The sequence below is a fragment of the Globicephala melas genome, chromosome 1, assembly GCF_963455315.2.
Source record: "Globicephala melas chromosome 1, mGloMel1.2, whole genome shotgun sequence".
Classification (NCBI taxonomy): domain Eukaryota; kingdom Metazoa; phylum Chordata; class Mammalia; order Artiodactyla; family Delphinidae; genus Globicephala; species Globicephala melas.
The window spans coordinates 32,622,487-32,642,214 of NC_083314.1; the positions used below are offsets into that span (position 1 = coordinate 32,622,487).

The 19,728-nt window shown below is 45.6% G+C and overlaps 1 protein-coding gene across 4 annotated transcripts in view; it reads left to right on the forward strand.

The window, feature by feature from the left end:
- Positions 1-19,728, forward strand: part of ATP2B4 (ATPase plasma membrane Ca2+ transporting 4) — a 93,244-nt gene that overhangs the window by 56,107 nt on the left and 17,409 nt on the right. For all 4 annotated transcript variants that reach the window (XM_060288598.1, XM_030872707.2, XM_030872702.2 and 1 more), the window contains 14 exons: positions 571-828; positions 1,314-1,439; positions 1,874-1,999; positions 3,103-3,138; positions 4,737-4,898; positions 7,665-7,879; positions 8,196-8,438; positions 9,178-9,419; positions 10,409-10,640; positions 11,583-11,762; positions 12,712-12,799; positions 13,458-13,564; positions 18,093-18,284; positions 18,740-18,953. In XM_060288598.1, the coding sequence (XP_060144581.1) occupies positions 571-828; positions 1,314-1,439; positions 1,874-1,999; positions 3,103-3,138; positions 4,737-4,898; positions 7,665-7,879; positions 8,196-8,438; positions 9,178-9,419; positions 10,409-10,640; positions 11,583-11,762; positions 12,712-12,799; positions 13,458-13,564; positions 18,093-18,284; positions 18,740-18,953 (2,421 nt within the window). The remainder of the gene's footprint in view (positions 1-570; positions 829-1,313; positions 1,440-1,873; positions 2,000-3,102; positions 3,139-4,736; positions 4,899-7,664; positions 7,880-8,195; positions 8,439-9,177; positions 9,420-10,408; positions 10,641-11,582; positions 11,763-12,711; positions 12,800-13,457; positions 13,565-18,092; positions 18,285-18,739; positions 18,954-19,728) is intronic.

Consider the following 19,728-nt stretch of genomic DNA (forward strand, 5'->3'; position numbering starts at 1 on the left):
CACCAAAAAGCACTTAGTATTCATGTTGACAGATTATAGCTTTAAAATGCCCCCCCCCCCGCATTATCCAGAGCGGGTTCTCCAAAGGAAACTAACAAGTAGCTAGTAAGCTATTCTTCCAACCTATCCTGATTCCAGGGTCTTTTCCCCCTTTTCCCATCAAATCCTTATTCAGAATGTCTTAAATTCTCTATGCTCACTCAACCAACAAAGCCCTGCATCTCAGAGTTCCCCCAGTTGTGTGAGCATCATAGGAAGTCGTAGTGGGAACTACCATGTTGGCGCTCATAAGTTCTTTATATGTGACTTGCCTGTAATTTGTATTGATATGTTTCATGCTAGTCATTTGCTTCTTTTAGGTAAACATAAATAGTTATATTGGTGGTGAGATGACGCCCAATCCTGCTGTCCTCCAGTATCCTCAGAGGAGAGCTATTCTACCCAAGAGAATAGCTGTTATTCTCTTTCCCTGTCTTTCTATTCTGGGGGGTTGCAGAAGCACCACCCCCATTTTTAATGTCAACAAAAGCCCCTAGGTGACCCTTCTTTTCTCTACTTTCCCTGGGCTAGAGTGCGGTCTAGCCGTAACTAGCCCAGAAGATGAAGGGGAGGCAGAAGCCGGCTGGATTGAGGGGGCAGCCATCTTATTCTCAGTGATCATCGTGGTACTAGTGACTGCCTTCAATGATTGGAGCAAAGAGAAGCAATTCCGGGGGCTGCAGAACCGCATTGAAAAGGAACAGAAATTCTCCGTTATCCGAAATGGTCACATCATTCAGCTCCCTGTGGCTGAGATCGTGGTGGGGGACATTGCCCAAATCAAATACGGTAAGAGCTCTGTGTTTCTTGTACCTGTGCCACCCTCCCTATTTCAAGGCTAGGTCCTTTGGCATAAGGGGGCTGCTTGGAATTGCTGAGGACCCAAAAAGATAAGACCCCAAATTGTGTTAGCTTCTAGGTTAGAGTTTAAGGAGGTTATGGAAGAGAAATTCACAGAAAGCAGTAACTGAAACTCCCAAAGACTGTTAGACTGTACCCTGTGTGGCTTAGATTAAAAGTATATAATATTCAGGCCATGGGAATGTGTTACTGATAGTTACTGATCCATGGGGATCAGTAACTATTTGAATTTATAATACCCGGAATGGAGTCTTATCCCAGGTTGTCAGAGCTGAAGTTGTCTTTCAAATGCTCTCCAGATTCTCCCTGGGCCTTTGCCGTATAGGCAGGGCCCATGGGAGCAGCCCTGAGATGGGGTTGGATGGTCCTTACCTACCCTCTTTCCCTGTTGCCCCTTCACCTCTGTGTACTAGGTGACCTGCTGCCTGCAGATGGAATCCTGATCCAGGGCAATGATCTCAAGATTGACGAGAGCTCTCTGACTGGGGAATCGGACCATGTCAAAAAGTCCCTGGAAAGAGACCCCATGTTGCTCTCAGGTATGGCCTCTGGCTACACCAGCTCCCATTCTACCTCCCCCCAGACAGTCAGCCACAGAGACCATATCCAGACCTTGCTCTCCTTTCTGGCCCTGCCCCAAGGTTCAGCTGAGGCAGTAGCATATTAGTGGGTTGAATACAAGGATATCAAGCAACCTATAAGACGTTGCCTATGAAGCAGGTGCTATAAGGGCTCTGCTGGCTGGGGGTAGGTGGTGGGAAAGGAGCCTTACCCTAAAGCAGTTAGGCACATTGTTTTCCTTACCCCCCAGTTTGCTTGCTCTTGATCTTTTCCTACTATCTGCTGAGTATATCACTATCCACGGGAGAGGAAGAAAGAGGGATTGCTTTTTTCCAGGTCTACGTTTCACACCAAAGAATGGCCAGGTATAAAAAAAACAAAAAACACTTCTCTTGTCTTCTTTCTCATTTAGGGACCCATGTCATGGAAGGTTCTGGCCGAATGGTAGTGACTGCTGTGGGTATCAACTCTCAGACTGGAATCATCTTTACCCTCTTGGGGGCCAGTGAGGGGGAAGAGGAAGAGAAGAAGAAGAAAGGTAAAGGGCTTTCGGGACGAGAGTCTTTTCCTCCCACCCCCGTGGACAAACTAGGAAAGGGAGCAGGTCTGGATGCAGTACCTGGTTGGAAGAATCTGCAGGATGATGAGTGCAGATATCCAAACTCCTTGTTGAGCTAAGGGTATCATCCCTGGCTCCCCACAGTGCTCTGATGGAAACCAGATCCTGGCTCTAGGCTCCCCGGTCAGGTTGCATTGATTCCTGTGTCTATTGGTGGATTGTAAAGGGATGAGGTAGAAAGCCTGCCCCAAATGAGCTGGCGAGGTGCTCAACTCCCCTCTGTGTAGTCCTCCGACCCTTGCCCCTTTTTTCCTCAGATATGGGGGACTATATGAATCATCAAGGCTAAGGGAAAACTGTCCAGGAGAAGAAACTGGATTCCTGCTGAAACTATAGGCTGTCAGTGGAAGAGAGACACGGCCAGGAGAGTTAGCCCTGTCTTTGCCATTCACTTGTTCCTGAAAGAAGGAAAAACAGAAGGCAAAAAAAGATAGCAAACCTTTCCCTTAAGAATTCCTTCTTCCCTTGGAGGAGAGAAGGATTTCTACCAGTTGGCTGGAGGACCTTCTTGGGCTGTTTAGGGAAGGGGAGTTAATGAGAAGGAGACAAAACACATTCACTCAGGAGCTAGACTATCCGTTTCTGCAGCTGCCTGCAAGTGAATAAGGAGGACACTTGCTTGGCGCTGGTAAACTGACATGGAGGCACCTTGCAGGGCCTTTGCCACCAGGCAGAAACAGTTCAAACCTTTCGCTTCCTAACCCCCACCCCATTTCTCCAAGTGGTGTGACTCAGGCTGGGAGCACCCTCCCAACAGCAGCTGTGCTCCAGGAGAAAGCAGCTCAGAAGTGGGTGTGCACTCACCTGCATGAGTGGCCTGGTCCATACCCCAAGGATTCATGAGAGCCCTTAATGAAGATGGAGGTAAACAGATGTGAGCTTCCTTTACATTCCCTTTCCTGCAACTCAGCCCCTTTGCTGTTGCCCTTTTGGGCTCTGAGCAGGACCGAAGCATTGGATATCTGATCTCTTAATAGTCACTTTGGGTCTCCACCCCATTTTTTTCTTTCTTGTTCAAACAGGTAAAAAACAAGGAGTCCCTGAAAATCGCAACAAAGGTAACCTTTCCACCCACTCATTTACCATCTCTACCTGCCCACACTCAAACCAGGCCTTCCCAGGCCATCTGCCTCCTCCCTTTTCCTCTCCATAAATTTGTTATCTGCTGCTGTGGCCCAGATGCCTTATCCTGAGGAAGGTGCAGAGATTTGGGGGTGGTCTCAAGCTCTCAAACCCAATCTAAGATGGGACGACAGCATCCTCTGCTGTTGGCTCAAGGAACTTTATGTCAATCTTGGAGAGCCTGTGAGATTGATCTGCTCTTCCCAGGGTGCTGAACTCTTTGCTTCACTGCCCTAGGCCAGATTTAAACAACAACGGTCATCGGTTTCTGGGTTGGAAGACTTCAGGGTCCTTATGGTGGAAGGAGTTGGGGTGGGCAGTCCCTGCACCCTCCTCTGTTGGCTTCCTCGTCGGTGTCCTCTTCTGATCTGGATTCCTTCTCAGCTAGTCTTCTCAGGGGTGGAGAGAGCCCTTTCTCCGTGACCTCACTCCCCACCTCTTTCTTTGTTCTCTCCACAGTCTGTTTTCTTCCTCCTAATCTGATGTGTGTTGCTTTTTTGGTGGCTGTGTTTACATCCTGTCTCTGTCTTGTTTGTGAGTCTGACAGCAGAGACAGTATCTCAGGAAGGGCATCTAACCAAAGGAGTCGAGCTCTGCAGGGGTGAAATTGGAGGGGTGCCAGAAACCAGCAAGAACTGCTCTCTTGAGACAGCTTCTAGAGATTTTTTCCTTTTGTAACCCACATCATAGTAGTTTTTAGAAATAAAGGCATCATGTCGGAGAACCAGGGCTCCACAAAAATAATTCTTTAATTTTAGATTTCTTTAACTCTTCTTTTTAAAGCAAAGTGGATTTATATGTCTGTCTTTACCCTGGCTTTCTCTCATTCCAGGGAGTCCCTCACACCAGCTTCTTCCCTTTTCCCCTAGGTCCCACTCTGTACCTCCCTACCTTCATCAGACAGGGGAGAAAAGAGATTTCCTTCCCCTATCGTTCAACTAATACGAGAGGGAACTGGAAAATACCCTGTGTCTGGGGTCCGTGTTTCTTCCTTGACAGTCGATATAGATATAGATATAGATATAGATATAGATATAGATATAGATATAGATATAGATATAGTGAGAGAGAGATGAAGCTTTCAAAGAGCTGACTAGGACCCTTATGCTCTAGGAATATCTACCAGCCTTCCCCTTCAGCCCCTTTCTGCAGTAAAGATTCACTATATTAAGCACTGAATTCCGGGAAGGATGGTTGTTGGTAATAGCACTTAGTGGCATGACTAATCCTCTTGCTGGAATAAACCTGGCTTGGGACTCTGAGGTAGTGCCAGGAAGCTGCCACTGAAGTGGAAATCCATACCCTAAAAGCACCATATTTCACCTCCAGTTGTTAAGATATCGTTCCAAAAGCCCTAATAGAGGGTCAGAGTCAAGTTCCCTGTCTGGCATGGGGTGAGGGTGGTCAGATCTGATGTCAGGGGTCCAAGGTATATTCCAGGAATAAGACAGAAGGATTTGTTAGTTTCCACTTGCCTGCTACTCAGTGCTACTACCTTGCCTGCTTACCTGTCCTATTTGTGTGTACACCCTAGCAAAGACTCAGGATGGAGTGGCCTTGGAAATCCAGCCACTCAACAGCCAGGAGGGGATCGACAATGAGGAAAAGGAGAAAAAGGCAGCCAAGCTGCCCAAAAAGGAGAAGTCGGTGCTGCAGGGCAAGCTGACGCGCTTGGCTGTACAGATTGGGAAAGCTGGTGAGTAGGGTGGAGCCTTCTTGGTTTGTTTATCAGTGCTATTCTGGATCCTCGCTACTTTGCTTGCCTTCTTTCTACACCAGCCAGGTCTGGCAGAAAGAAGCTGAAAATTCCAAGTGGCTAGTGCAGTCCAGGTAGCTGTGTCTCTCTCTGCGACTGTTTAGCTTTTGCAGAGAGAGATGTTTTCCTGTGTGTTAGGGTTAAAGGCGCAAACAAATGGGAGATTTACATTAGCAAGAAGGAAGACTTCAATAGCTACTCACCTGCTTGTGTGTTGGCTTGTAAATTCCTTAACGGTAGAGAAGGCTGTTGTTTGCTGAGGGCAATTCCCTAGCATAGGAATGGCCAGGCATAGAGCAATCAGTTCAGAATAAGGACTGGAGGGAAAAGGAAGACAGTGATTAAAGAGGCGCTTTGCAGAGCAGATGTCAGTAAAGGCAGTGCTGTGCATCGTGAGAGGAAGCAGCTTCTCCATCGCTCGCCTCTGCACTCTCCTCTCTCCTGCCTTCTTTCAGTGGTGGGGTGGGGCGGGGGATTTAGAGGAAGCAACAAAGGAAGATCGCTCCTTCAGCGCACATATCCCTTAAACTAGTCTTTTTCCACTGTTTATTTGCTGACCTCACCTCTCTGTTTACTACAGTACGTTTCTGTGTGGGGCCTGAGATTCTGCGTTTCTAACCATCCCCCAGGCGATGGCAGTGCTTGCTGCTCTGCTAAGCACACATTGAATAGCGAGAATCTATGCTGTCCACTACTGCAGCCACTAGCCATGTGTGGCTGTTTCCGTTTAAATTAATGAAAATTAATGAAATTAATTAGAATTAGATATAGTTAAACATTCAGCTCCTCAGTCACATTAACCTATTTCAGTTGGTCAATAACCACATGTGGCTACTGGCTGCCATATTGGACAGTGCAAATAGAGAACGTTTTAAGCACCACAGAGAGTTTTATAGAGTGTCAGTCTGGCCTATTCATCCAGTTCTAGTACCTAGCTAATTTTGACCACCATGAAGTCTCTTGCATATAAACAATACACAGATGAGGGACTTCCCTGGTGGCGCACTGGTTAAGAATCCGCCTGCCAATGCAGGGGACACGGGTTCAAGCCCTGGTCCGGGAAGATCCCACATGCCGCAGAGCAACTAAGCCCGTGCGCCACAACTACTGAGCCTGCGCTCTAGAGCCCTTGTGCCACAACTACTGAAGTCCGTGCACCTAGAGCCCTGTGCTCCGCAGCAAGGGAAGCCACTGCAATGAGAAGCCCCCACACCGCAACAAAGAGTAGCCCCTGCTTGCCGCAACTAGAGAAAGCCTGCGCGCAGCAACTAAGACCCAACGCAGCCAAAAATTAATTAATTAATTAATTTTTAAAAAGAAAAACACAGTACACAGATGAGATAAATTGCAAGTGTGGAATCAAATTGCTGAGCCTGGCACACGGGTTTGAAGCATTAAACAGATCCTACTGTTGTGCTCCTAATCCCTAGCTTATTCTTTAGGGAGGACAAGCCACCTGAGGGCTAGCCACTGGTCTCCTCTGTTTATTCATTTCACACATCATCTAGACCAAGGACCAGGGGGAAGCAAGTGAGGTGCCTGGCACCACCCTGAGAGTGAACGCCTTCTTAAATTTTGCAGCCTAGGTGCCTTGCTTGCCTCACCTCTTAGGGCTGACCCTGATGAAGCAAAGTACAAAAGAATATGCTTTCAATGATACAATCACCTGTAGCCTTGTTCTGATCCCTCTGAATCACTGGACCCTCAGGCAAAGCAAAGACACAAATCAAACTATGATTTGAAGTAGAACTTTTCCCAGATATTGTGCCACAGGTAGATACAGATGCCCTCAGAGCAGCCAGGCAGCACCCAAGGCAGTTGGAACCCCTAGACCAGTTGTTTTCTGATCTTGAGCAGATTCTTCCATTGTAGGATATGTAGGATGACCAACTATCCCAGTTTGCTTGACACTTTCTCAGTTTTAGCACAGAAAGTCCCACAGCCCAGGAAACTGCTCAGTCGCAGGCAAACCAGGATGGTCGGTCCGCCTCCAGTGTGCTATACCAAGACCTCTCTGTGCCTTAGAGAGACACAGAAAAGGGGATGATAATAGTAACATCTCACAGGATCGTTGTGAGGATTAAATGAGTTAATACCTGTGACGTGCTTGCCTGACTCATAGTAAGCACTACATTAATAGTTGTTATTATTGTCATCTTCTGTCTGTGCCATGTCAGGAGAAAGGTTGGGAAGCACCGCTCTAAGGGTTAGTTATGTAGGTGATGTGCTAACACCATAGGGGCAACACTGTGAACAAGTTGTGAATTGCCTGACATTCTCAGGCTACTAGGGAAGAAGTTAAAATTGATAAACTACTAGGAAATAGGCACCTGTAGTCACTACATTATGATTTGTAGGAAGAGAGTAGGTCTGAGATAGAAGCATAGAATGCTATTTTAGAAAACTAGACCAATCCTCTTATTTATGAATGAGGAAATAGGCCCAGAGAGGGTCAAGACCAGTCAGAAGCCACAAGTCAAGTTAGTGCAGTGCTGAGAATAGCACCCCTGTCTTTAGGATGCAAAGCCACCTCTTTCCCCTACACTGTAATGTACAAGCGCCAGAGAATGGATAGGGGCTTTGGGTATGACTTAGAGAGTCATTTTAAAAATGGATAGCAAAGGCTACAATTTATGCCACCCATCTCTGGCTAGGGCCCGAGGAATACCCTGAAGCCTGGGTTCATTTGACTTGTTTCCTGGACAGGTCTGATCATGTCTGCAATCACAGTTCTCATCCTGATTCTGTACTTTGTGATCGACAACTTTGTGATCCAGCGCAAACCATGGCTGGCTGAGTGTACTCCCATCTACGTCCAGTACTTTGTCAAGTTCTTCATCATTGGCATCACTGTGCTGGTGGTGGCTGTGCCAGAGGGGCTGCCACTGGCAGTCACCATTTCACTGGCTTACTCTGTGAAGGTGAGACTGGAATGAAACTGTGTCTTCTTTCAGAGCAGAGACCAGAGGGGAGGGTACCGTGTAGCCTCTGGGATGGGCCACTCTGTCTTCATAAACTCTGGGTGATGCCTTCAGGAGCAGAAGCCACTGGCACTTTGGAAGGACCATCTGGATCAGTTGCATCAACATTTAAGCAATCCAGTAGAATCTTAAGAGTATTTACAAAAATGGTATCCTGCATTTTTGTGTGGGACCAGAGAATGAAATGTGGAGAGATGCTGGCTAGGCAATGGCCTTTGACCTGTATTTGGGAAGTCTTTTCTCTTCTCCTTTGTAGAAAATGATGAAAGACAATAACCTGGTACGGCACTTGGATGCTTGTGAAACAATGGGCAATGCCACGGCCATCTGCTCCGATAAGACAGGCACATTGACCATGAACCGCATGACTGTGGTGCAGGCTTATATCGGAGAAACCCGTTACCATCAAATCCCAAGCCCTGATGTCCTTGTGCCCAAGGTCCTGGACCTTCTTGTCAATGGTATTTCTATCAACAGTGCCTACACCTCCAAGGTTCTGGTAAGCGTTTCCTTTGCCAGGACACTTAAAATGGGTAGGTGGAGGGAACCATTCATTTTCTCTTGTTTATTCTGCCTGAATTGCCATCCCACATCCCATTTCCCACTCCCCAGTGAACATGTTTGGGGTGAAACTAGGAAATAATCCATGGGAGTAGATTGGGGGATGGGAGGGCAAGGGGGAGGCAGGTAGGAATCTATGGCTATGAAATGACCTCCAATCACCAGGTAAAGGTAGTATGTCTAAAAAGATCTTGGGACTTCTCTGGCAGTCCACTGGTCAAGACTTCGCCTTCCAATGAAGGGGGTGTGTGTTCGATCCCTGGTCGGGGAGCTAAGATCCCTCCCACATGCCTCGGGGCCCAAAAACCGAAACAAAAAACAGAAGCAATATTGTAACAAATTCAATAAAGACTTTAAAAATGGTCCACGTCAAAAAATCTTAAAAAAATAAAAATAAATAAATAAAAAGAGACCTCATGCTGGTCAGGAGTAAATTACTCAGTTTCTAGAAACTAAGAGAGAGTGTTAGAATAAGACCCACACAGGGTGAGACACCAGCACCACTCCCAGGGCAACTAAAAAATCCCCAAGCCCTGGGTGGCTCAGGGACCACAGTCGGCACCCCCACGGGCCCTGGGTACATGTGTGAAAGCCTCGAGCGGAGTCCTTCCCTTCCTAGGTTCTCTCCCCAGCTTCGGCACCTCATCCAACACTCCCACGTGTGTTTTTCCTCTCAGCCTCCGGAGAAGGAGGGCGGCCTGCCGCGGCAGGTGGGCAACAAGACCGAGTGCGCCCTGCTGGGCTTCGTCACGGACCTGAAGCAGGATTACCACGCCGTGCGCAGTGAGGTGCCCGAGGAGAAGCTCTACAAGGTGTACACCTTCAACTCGGTGCGCAAGTCCATGAGCACCGTCATCGAGAAGCCCCGCAGTGGCTACCGCATGTACAGCAAGGGTGCTTCTGAGATCATCTTGCGCAAGTGAGCGCCCCTCCCCCGCTTCTTCCTCCCTGCAGGATCCTCCCCTCAGGGAGGTCAGAGTGCCAGGCCTCACACTGAATCCACCTGGATGATGAGTGAACCCTCCTTCCAGGCGGTGACATCATGACTAACATCTGAGCTTGGTTCAGGCCAAGCCTTGCTGTTAAGTACTTTGGATACTGTACTTACTCTTCACAGCTCAGCGAGGTAGATGCTGTCATTATCCCTGTTTTACGGATGAGAATTCAGAGGTGCTGGGAAGTTCAGTAACTTGCTGGAAGTGATACAGCTCTTAGTGGCACAGCCACGGTTCAGACCTAGGCAATCCAAACTTCCATTTCCTATTCTGAAAAGAGATAATAATACCCACCCATCTCACAGGGTTACTCTGATTAAGTGATTCAATGTATGTAAAATGCCTTGCACACAGCAAGTATTGATACTAGAAATGTTAGTTCTGCGTTCCCTTTTCCTTTTTATTCTCAATTCTGATCACATGAAGTTGCATAATCAAAGTGGCTAGATGATCCATAGGTCATTAAAAGGTGACCTACGTGGATCACCTACGTGGATATAGGGCCAGTAGCTAAAAACCAGTGCCCCAGCTTGGCTTGAGCCACCCCCTTTCGAGTGACACGTTCTTGTTGAGAACACCCTCTGCACTGAGCACTCTAGATACTGAGGATTGAGAAAGTGTCTCTACCTTTGTGAAGCTCAAAGGAGCAGGCAATCCACAAATGACCCTTGATATCGTATCCACATAAGAGTAGGAGCAGACAACATGGGAGAATCAAATGCTCTGCCCACCTAGACGTTACCCACCTACTGGCCACCCCACCTTGGAAAAAGGGGCTCAGCTTTGGGTTATGAGTGGAGATTTATGGCCACACGACAGTGTCTTTAGGAGTAATGCCGAGTGGCCAGAATGTCTGTAAATGACCATGCAAGCACATGGGGGGATGCTGCTTTCTGACTGTGTGCCCCACCAGGTGTAATCGAATCCTGGACAAGAAAGGAGAAGCAGTGCCGTTCAAGAATAAGGACCGAGATGAGATGGTCCGCACCGTCATCGAGCCCATGGCCAGTGAGGGACTCCGGACTATCTGCATAGCTTACCGGGATTTCAATGACGGAGAGCCCCCATGGGACAATGAGAGCGAAATCCTCACTGAACTGACCTGTATTGCAGTGGTGGGCATTGAGGATCCTGTGCGCCCAGAGGTGAGGCTTTGACTTGAAAAAAGGGCTAGGAAACATGAATGGAAGTCTTACAGTGGCCCCGGCCCATGCGCCGGCCCAGTGTGACCTAATGCGAGGCCACCCAGGAGTTGCAGGAACTGGGGTACTAGCTCCATTTCTAGTTGTAACTTAGGAAACTTAGGCAAGTTTCCTAACTGTTTCTCATTTGCTGGGATAGATGTGTCTGTGCTTCCTGCTTCACAGAACTGCTGTAGAGTACTGAACTCATAGAAAGTGGCATTCCTACAGTTCATGCTGTCTGAGGGGTAAGAAGCATAGGTTTTACTGGGATTATTGTTTGGTACTCAAGAATCGTCAGGAGATGGAATTAACTGGAACAGCAGCTTTGTGTCTAGCCACCTTCTTTCAAGCAACACATTCTTGTCGAGCACCCCTAGAATAGCTAAGCACCACTCTCAATTGTAGGGCATTGAAAAAGTCTCTGCTTCTAAGAAGTTCAGACCAATGGACTATCAACCATCAAGACCCAGAGGCATGACAGTGTGTCGTGCATTTGGGAAACTTAAAAGAATTGGTATTGTTGGAGTATGTGCCAGGGGGGTGGAAGGTGGTTAAAACTTCTGCTAGAAAGGAAGGCAGTGGCAAAATCTCAAAAGGCCAGGCGTGCCCTGCTAAGAAATCTAGATTGTGAGTGGGAGAGTAAGCTTTCACACCCGGCTCCTGAAGCAAATTTCCCCTTCAACTCATGACACAATAAGGCAAATTCAAATGTGAGTATCATGGATAGGACAGAAGCAAGGTGGCACCAAGCGATATAAAAATGACCAGACTTAGCCCACGCCCCATGGTTCTGCTTCCAGGGTGCCTCTCCGCTGTCCACCATGAGGGGACAACTGAACAGGAACAGCCTACCAGGCCTCGCCACCCCCACCTCCTCCATTCCTCTTGCCTCACTCTCCACAGGTGCCGGAAGCTATTGCCAAATGCAAACGAGCTGGTATTACTGTCAGAATGGTGACAGGTGACAACATCAACACAGCCCGGGCCATCGCCACCAAATGTGGCATTGTGACACCTGAGGATGACTTTCTGTGCTTGGAGGGCAAAGAATTCAACCGACTCATCCGAAACGAGAAGGGAGAGGTGGGTCTTGGGTGGGAGGAATCAGGGCCTCCTTTATTAGGCGAGGGCTGGTTCACGTGTAAGGCATCTGGGACAGGTGGGAGGAAGTGGGTGGTTTTTAAACTAAAATCTATTCATAGTGAGATGTCCCTTTTACCAAAGCTGTTCAGACAGTAAAACTGGATTTTTTTCTTCTCACTATCTTCATTCACAAGCCATCTTTTGAGACAGTGTCACTAACCTTTCATGTCTTTCCATTTTTTTCAATTGTGGGATGATTCTGTACTGATTTCCTTCTACCTCACCCCTCCTATGTCACTGCCTTGTGACTGACAGTGGCACAGGTTGGTAGGAGGACATGGTCCGGGTGTGGAGCAGGCCAGAGCTACATTAGGTCAATGTAGATATTGAACCTAAGACCTCAGAAGCACTACTTTAGCCACCTGAGCCAACAGCTAACCCTGGCCCACCTCTGTCAAGGGTCTAAGAAATGCGGAATTGGGGCTTCCCTGGTGGCGCACTGGTTGACAGTCTGCCTGCCGACGCAGGGGACACAGGTTCGTGCCCCGGTCCGGGAAGATCCCACATGCCGCGGAGTGGCTGGGCCCGTGAGCCATGGCCGCTGAGCCTGCGCGTCCGGTGCCTGTGCTCCACAACGGGAGAGGCCACAGCGGTGAGAGGCCCGCGTACCGCAAAAAAAAAAAAAAAAAAAAAAAAGAAATACGGAATTGGCTCCCAGGTAGGGAATTGGCAGGAAAAAGAAGACAAGCGGGGCCTGAATGGTCACCATCCGTGAATCTGCCCTGGAGCCTGAGTTGGCTACTTCACCTCCACTGGAGGCCAGGATAACACTCCCCCGGGGGCCGTGGAATACCAGTTCTCCCAGAAGCTCAGCGTGGGTAAAGAAGTAAGATTTTCCCAGATGGCTGTTCTGAGCTTGACTGACCCAGGTGTGGTCTGGTGTTGGCAGGTAGAGCAAGAAAAGCTGGACAAGATCTGGCCTAAGCTCCGGGTGCTGGCGCGATCCTCCCCCACTGACAAGCACACACTGGTGAAAGGTGAGGCTGGTTCCTGAGGAGGTACCTAGGATAGAGGAAGGCAGGCGGGGATGAGCACAGATCAGAGCCATCAACCAAAGCAACTCTCCTGTCCTGAGTAGGGAGGTCCTAGGAGAGCTTCCCCGCTCATGGGAAGAACATACAGTTTAGCAAACATCTGAGGCCCTGGTGAGTATAAGATATCTAATATAATAAAGTTGTTTTTAAACACTATCCTATCTTGTTTGTTGATAGTACTGTGAATTAGACAGTACAGGTTAAGCTAGTCCCATTTTGCAAATAAGGAAGTTTGAGGCTGAGACAACAAGTAACCTATCCAAATTGCCCAACTGGTAAGTGGAAGTGTTACCATTCAATCCCTGGGTCTCTGCCTTCAAATCATCCAGTGCTTTTTCTACCACATAATAGCTGCCTTGGGGCACCGGACAGGATATTCGACAAGGTCAGACTTTCTTAGCTTAGAGTGCTACCCGTGAAACAATTTACTGCCATCAGGTGACGCTACAGAACCTCTAGCATTGGGAAAAAAAGAAGGAAAGAGCGTAGAAAGGGAGGTGGTGGCAGGGACCGGAGAGGAAGACCATAAAACTGCCTTTCATGGGAAAATGGCCTCAGATGGCACATGTGGAACTCACTGTAGTGTGTCTGTTTTTCCCAGGCATCATCGACAGCACTGTTGGGGAACAGCGGCAGGTGGTGGCTGTCACTGGGGATGGCACAAATGATGGGCCGGCTCTGAAGAAAGCAGATGTTGGTTTTGCCATGGTAAGCAGCTCAGTGTAGTGTGTCTCTCTGCTGCAAGCTGCCTCCTCCAGTGGGAAGCCAGGACAGGCTTCTGGTAACCTGCTGCTTCCCGTACCTTCACATCCCCCTTTGTACTCTTTCTCTAACTCCATCTCGCCTCCCTACCTGGCCAATAATAATATGTATAATGAGGGACCCATCAAGTATGAAGGCAGGGAAATCATGAGGTATCATTACCCAGCAAAGCAAGACCAACTGAAACTTGCCCATGGACATGATGGTATTGTCTGCCTAGGCACACTATGGAAAATTCACATTCTATATGGAAAATGTGCACTCTATAGTTAGCACTGTTCGTCACTCTGCTTTTCACTTGTGAGGCCCGGAGCATCAGAGTCACTTGGAAAGTTCATTTAAAATCATATATTCCAAGGTTCCACAGTCGGCTATCTTGATTCAGTAGCATCTGAGCTGGGTCCCAGAAGTGTTTGGATTTTCTGAACAGGTACACTTATTGATTCTAATGCTCAGGGACATTTAGAAGTCCCCGGATTGCAAAGTACATTCTCACACTCAAGTAACTTATGATTGTAAGCTTCCCATACACATTGAACTGTTGGTGATTTTTAAGAAGTGGAAGAAGATTCAAGAAGAAATCTGTCTTTAGGGTGCTCTCTTTAGCCAAAAGATAAATTTAAAAAGTTTTTACTCTAGGAAATTTCAAGAATATACAAAAATAGAATAGTTTATTGAATCCTCATGTATCTGTCACCCAGCATCAAATATCGACACTTGGCCAATCTTGGCCCACACATACACATTTCCCCATCTACACCTGAATTACTCTGAAGCATATCCAAGATATTATGTCATTTCATCCAGTATGTGTCTCTGGAAAATATATATGTATCAATAAAATATCTAAAAGAATCATAGTACCATTGTCTCACAACAAAATTGATTCTTTACTATCATTAGATATCTAGTCAGTGTTCACATTTCCCCAAATGCTTCATAAATGTTGTTTTAATACATTATTTTTCTAAATCAGAATGCAAACAAGATCCATACGTTGCAATTGGTTGATACGTCTCTTGAATCTATTAATCTATAACAGTATGTCCTGAAGTGTGCTCTTCCTTCCAGCTCTACCTGGAAACCTATAGAAATGCAGATTCTCAAGCCTCACTCCAGATCTACTGAATCAGAAAGCTTGGAGTTGGGGCCCAGCAGTCCATGTTTTAACAGTCCCTCTGGGTGACTCTGACACATCATAAAGTTCAGCAGCCACTGACCCTGTAGGATCTATGTGTCAGGGGTCCCCAAAACCACCCTTCTGTGCATTCACTGGAAGGACTCAGGGGACTCAGCATACAGTTGTACTCATGGTTCAGATTTAGTCCATTGGTATAGTAAGAATCTAGTAAGGCAGAAAGTCACAGGTAGAGTCTGGAATCCACACGCAGAGTCCTGTATGATCTTTTCCTCCCATGAGGGGTCCCAAAGAGCACCTTCTTCCCCCAGCAATGAAAATGCAGCAGTACATGTGATGTTTCTGCCCAGGGAAACCCACCAGAGACTTGGTGTCGTAGGTTTTTATTGGGGTTGGTCGTATAGGCACCTTCTGCCTAGCATGTGCTAAGATTCCAGACTTCCAGAAGGAAGTAGGTTTTCAGTGGAAACCATATGTTTGGGCACAGTCTAGGCACAGTGAATCACTAATTAATTTTCAGTTAATTATTGACTGAGAGCCAAGTTTCCAGGTGCTAGCCGAGGGCCAACCTTGCAAACAGAACATTCTCAAGAAAGCAGTCTCAGGCCTGCTATGTAACTCTTTTCTGCACAATCCCTTTCCATCTTTTTTTCTAGCTACTTAGTTTTGAAGGAATAAGGTTGTTTTTCTACATAGAATATCCCATGGCAGGGATTTTGTTGATTGTATCCCTATAGTGTCCTTTAACCTGTTCTTTCAGCCCTTGTATTTCCTATAAACTAGTACTTAGTTCTATGAGCAATCAGATTCTACATCCCATCTTTCATTAGGGGTTGCAAAATGACAATGTTCTGATTTTCTTTTATTTATTAACTTGAATACTTCTGTAAAAAGAAATTTGCCCTCGTCGATTATTTGGTTACTGTGAGGTTCACTTCCTACATGAAAGACAGGTTAAATGCTTGATTTTTTCTCCCTTTATTAACCAGTTTTCAAAATAATGAGTTGACTTTTTAGGATCCTCCAAAGGTGACCAATGAGTTGTTCACTTTTTAAACTTACTAAACTACTAAAAGTTAATTGTCTGTTTTTTTTAAATATCATTATGAGCTCATGGTTTTAAGTATATGTGATATGTTTTGATCCATTGCCCTTATTATTATTCTGACGTTTATACTGACCCATCATTAACCTCTTCAACACTGCTAAGTCCTTTGGGTACAACCTCAGTTGTCTTTAATAGCTTTCTTGGTCTCTTGCATGATAAGATGTTCCAGATTCATCATGCATATTTCTTGTCCTAGATCTAGAATCATCCACTTCTCAAAGGAGTTCTGCTTCATTTCAGTGAGAAATGATATTTAGAGAACACAATCTGAATGTCAGGATGTTCCTTACTTCTTAGTAAATTATTGTTTCTAGAACTTTTCAGTGGACAAAGCTAGGAAATATGTCTTTTATGTCTCTTTTTGTTTTTGTGTTTCTTTGTTTTAAAGATAAATACTTCATGAATCCATATTGGCATTTCCAATTCAAATTTAGATTTCTAGAACTCTAACTTCCTATTTTACTCCCCTGATTTTATATTTATCGCTTAAGCTGAAAAGTTTGATTCCTAATGGCTTAACATAATTATTATTTGCTTTATCCTAAAATATATGTAATAGTCTCAAAATAGCAATAATAATACAATTACTCTACTAAAAACAGTTAAAGATTTTTCTTGTAGTTCTTTTTATCCTGTAGGTATATCCTAACATCAAGTTACTGTGTTTTTCAAAAAGTCATTTGGAACTTTTCCCTTGGTATGGTTGTGCTACCAACTGGTTATACCAGTTCATTTATATCATGGGGTTTTTTTTCTTCCATTTTTGAGATTGCTTATTTTAAACTTAATTTGTTTTATACTTGTATAAAGTAGTTACATAATTCTAAAGTAAAATATACCAACAAGGTCTATTCATAGAAGTCTAGCTTCTATCCCTATCACCTCCACGCTGTTGCCTCCATCTTAATCCCACAGATAACTTACTTCTTTGATTTTTGGTTTATCTTTCTGTTTGCTCCTTTAAAATACAATCAAATGTGTAGTATATTTATATCCCACTCTCTTAGATAAGTGATACTTATCTATATCTATCTATATACACACTATATACTCTTTTTTCCACCTTGCTTCTTTTAATTTAACAACCTAGCTTAGAGATTATTCTGCAATAGTACATATATAAAGATACTCTTTCTTTCTTTCTTTCCGTCCTTTCTCTTTACAGTGCATGGTACAGCATTGTGTGCATGTGTTAGAGAACTTTTTGATGGGGAAATTTAATTGTATAGTCAATCTAACAGATATTCATTTGTTGCAATCTGGATAGGAAAATAATACTGCCAGGTAAATGGTACAAATAATCTACTAATGCAGGTCAGATTCACAAACAAGCCCCTCTGTAGGTTACAGGGGTTGTAAGACATGGAATAGAAGAATAGGCTGGGGATGTAAGGGACAGCTTTGCCAAGCAAGCAGGGCTTAATTAATTGAATAGAACCTTAAGGACAGATAGGATTTAAATAGATGGGGAAAGAGGATGTTCCAGGCTTGGAGAAAAGGGTGTAAGTAGAAGACTGGACTCTAGAAGTAAATGAGAGATTCAGGGAATTGTGAATAAAGCAGTAGGTTTTGAGCAGAAAGATATAGCAGGTTGGAAAATGAACCAGAGTTCACTTGTTGAGGGCTTTGACTACCAGACTAGAAAGTTTACTGTTTCTAAAACACTGCTTTCAACCACTGATCTTTCTATTTAGAAACCTTTGGTGGTTCCCCAGTGACAGGATTTTGAATAAGGACAGGACATCTGAACTGTACTGCCAGACTACTCCTCCTGGGAAAAAATGTAGAGTAACTTCAAGGTGTGGGAGAGATAAGGATTTAAATTAAATATTGGCAGTGGCAAAAGAAATTTTAAAATTTAGAGGTAGAACAGATAGGACTTTTTCTCTATCTTCTAATTATTTTCTAAGGTGGGAAAGTAGGAGGGACGGGAGAAAGGAATATCAGAGATAACTGTAATTTCCAGTCTGAGTTCAGGAGTAAGGTGGAGGCATCATGGCCCAGTCCCCTTTCCCACAGAGTGACAGTGACACATTTTCCCTTCATTTTCTTTTTGGGAGAGAAGACCGCTCAAAATATGGTGGTTTAGTCTGTAGGATTTGTGTGGCTAGTGTGCCCTCTAGTGTTTATGCTGAGTTCTGAAGCTTCTTGGAGGTCAAGATATGAGTTCAGAATGTGCATGAATTTTGTCCAGTTCCTCACTGTTTTCCTTCCCCTTCTTACCTCAGGGTATTGCAGGCACGGATGTGGCAAAGGAGGCCTCTGACATCATCCTAACAGATGACAACTTCACCAGCATCGTGAAGGCAGTGATGTGGGGACGAAACGTCTACGATAGCATCTCCAAGTTCCTACAGTTCCAGCTCACTGTCAACGTGGTGGCTGTGATCGTGGCCTTCACTGGAGCCTGTATCACCCAGGTGAAGGGAATGTGGGGTGAGCTGAGATGGGAGGGATGAGGCTGGGGCTAAGGAACAGGGGGTGCGGGGTACAGTATGTCGACTGAGGAGTAAGAACCAGAGTTTCCGAAGGGGTGTTGGGGCAGGAATAGCTCTACTAGGTCTCCATCTGCTCATGTGGGATGATGATAATTTATCTACCATTAATGTAGTACTTACACATTAGCCAGTGTGATGAGCACTTATATGTAGTTTCTCTGTTCTTCAAAAACAACCTTGCAAAGTAGGTATTATCCCCATTTTACAGGTGAAGAACCCAAGGCTCAAAGAGGTTAAATAAGTTTCTCAATGTCACTCAGCTAATAAATGGTGGATAGCAGGAGGCAGGCCATTTCAAGGGCAAAGATGAGGCTGATGAGTGAGGTGGGGGGTGGTCTCCAAGGAAAGCTAAAAGGAGTGGTTCTTCTTCCCACCAGGATTCCCCACTGAAAGCCGTGCAGATGTTGTGGGTTAATCTCATCATGGACACTTTTGCCTCATTGGCCCTGGCCACAGAGCCTCCTACAGACTCTCTGTTGAAGCGTCGCCCCTATGGCCGAAATAAGCCTCTGATCTCACGCACTATGATGAAGAACATCTTGGGTCACGCCGTCTATCAACTCACTGTCATCTTTTTCCTTGTCTTTGCCGGTGAGCCAAGGCGGGGGTGGGTGGCGGCATTTGGAGTGCTAGAGGGAGATGGGGGCAGAGAGCAGCCCAGGGAAAGAAAGTAGCAGGGAGCAAGCTGAGCACAAGACGGGAATGATAGCAGCTTCGCTTACTGAGTGCATCCTCTGTTCCCGCTACGTGGTGCATTGTGCCATTTTATTACTCCTCTTAAGAATCTCCGTAAAAAGAAATGAAAGTGAGTTATTTGTAGTGAGGAGGATGGGCCTAGAGTCTGTCATACAGAGTGAAATAAGTCAGAAAGAGAAAGACAAATACCCTATGCTAACACATATGTATGGAATCTAAGAGAAAAAAAATGTCATGAAGAACCTAGGGGTAAGACAGGAATAAAGACACAGACCTACTAGAGAAGGGACTTGAGGATATGGGGAGGGGGAAGGGTAAGCTGTGACAAAGTGAGAGAGTGGCATGGACATATATACACTACCAAACATAAGGTAGATAGCTAGTGGGAAGCAGCCGGATAGCACAGGGAGATCAGCTCGGTGCTTTGTGACCACCTAGAGGGGTGGGATAGGAAGGGTGGGAGGGAGGGAGACGCAAGAGGGAAGAGATATGGGAACATATGTATATGTATAACTGATTCACTTTGTTATAAAGCAGAAACTAACACACCATTGTAAAGCAATTATACTCCAATAAAGATGATAAAAAAAAAAAAGAATCTCCAAAGGGTGGCTTTATGTTACCTTTTTCTTAGATCATAAAACTGAAGCTTAAGTCACATATTGAGTAA